This window comes from Asparagus officinalis, unplaced genomic scaffold (genome assembly GCF_001876935.1).
Source record: "Asparagus officinalis unplaced genomic scaffold, Aspof.V1 AsparagusV1_Un3315, whole genome shotgun sequence".
NCBI lineage: Eukaryota > Viridiplantae > Streptophyta > Magnoliopsida > Asparagales > Asparagaceae > Asparagus > Asparagus officinalis.
This window is the reverse complement of record NW_017975574.1, coordinates 460-1,958: the sequence shown is the minus strand read 5'-3', so window position 1 is coordinate 1,958 and position 1,499 is coordinate 460. Positions and strand designations below refer to the sequence as shown.

The 1,499-nt window shown below is 40.4% G+C and overlaps 1 protein-coding gene across 1 annotated transcript; it reads right to left on the bottom strand.

Annotated features, from left to right (window-relative positions):
* Positions 1 to 4: 4 nt before the first annotated feature.
* Positions 5 to 804, bottom strand: LOC109828667 (the record flags this gene model as incomplete). Its single annotated transcript, XM_020395612.1, has 1 exon — positions 5 to 804. A coding segment is annotated over exon 1 (594 nt), but the record flags the coding sequence as incomplete, so codon positions are not given.
* Positions 805 to 1,499: the final 695 nt, after the last annotated feature.

Sequence of the window (1,499 nt, the reverse complement as noted above, 5' to 3'; positions counted from 1 at the left end):
TACCAAGATCCATAACCTTCTCCTCGAGAATGCATGCATCTTCTACTCCCAGTTTCTGAATTAAAGACAGGTAATTCTCCATAGAAAATAGACTTATAAGAAGGTCATCGGTAATCATAAACTTATCTCCACTCTTGACAAATTGCACATCCCCTTTAGCCCACGTTTTAGGTGAATCCATAGTTTCTCGGCAGTGAGGACACCGTGCATTCGAAACAGAGCTAGCCAAGCAGGTGGCCTTGGAACAACAATCGGGCTTTCGACAAGCATAGGCAAGCCTCGGCTTAGGCTCCGTGCTATCAATATTTACTTTCAGATCTTCGCATCGTTCAGCTGCAGCGCTTTGAGGGAAGAGAAGCATGGTCTTGCATGCCTCAGTCTGGAAATTGCGCACATCAAGAGTCTCGACGCTCCCATACAATTTGTCCATGCATCCAAAATTAGATTGGTTGTTGAGGAGCCTGACGACGGTTCCCAGTGGCAGGGTGAGGAAGCTGAAGAGCATGTCTACAAAGTCGCTGTCCGCTTCGGCCAGCACCACCCTTTTCTTCGCCTTGTCCACCAAAAAACTAACGGTTACCTTTTGTTCACCGGCCATGATGAAATGTATGATCCCCCTTCCTTCAGGACAACCTACAGCATAGCGCAAGAATATGCAAATAATACGAGCCTACGCCGCAAATTATATAACCTTTAAATCGAAATTATTTAGAAAAATACTCTCAGTCAGTTTCCATGTCCACTTCCAAATCATTCATCACCCACAAACGTTCACTGTTGGCTTATATAATGTTCATCCCGTATAGTGAATAATATTCAATGTGTTATAATATCATCAAATCAACATATTTTGAAATTAGTCCCCCAAATGTGTTAAGGGTTCTGAATTTAGTCCCAAAATCTTTTAACTTGCTGGTAACTACTAGAGGGACTAAATTCATAGCGCTCAAAAAGATTCTGGGGATTATATTAACACATTGAAGATGTGGTGCAATTATGTCGAGTAAACCCTATTAGAAAAAAAAAATTAGATGGGCCTAATTTATTGTTCTAAAAGCCCGCTCAGAATTCTGGCGGGAATTTGTATGGGCCTAATTTCTTATACTGAAGAATGTTTACAAAAGCGGAATTAGAAGCGAGATGAGCGGACTTTTGTCGGGGCCGACGAGTTTCAAGAAGTTAATACGGTCATCAACAAAAAATATTTGTATGAATAGCAAATTCCTGCGTGTCAAATGAAGAGGATTTCTCTTTAATCCCTTACCATACTAATTCTATATATGCAAAAGAATTAGAAACTCGATCAGCAATATAAAGACGACCACACCGTAACAAGGTGAAAGGATGGACATTCCCAAACACTTAAAAATGATCACAAATGTTAAAATAAAACCTATATATAACGGGTTAATAATTTAGTCATTAGGATTATCGAATGGGCTAACTATGCTAATCCTCCGCCTTTCTCTGGTCCTACCTCTGGATCACTTTGGGTTCAA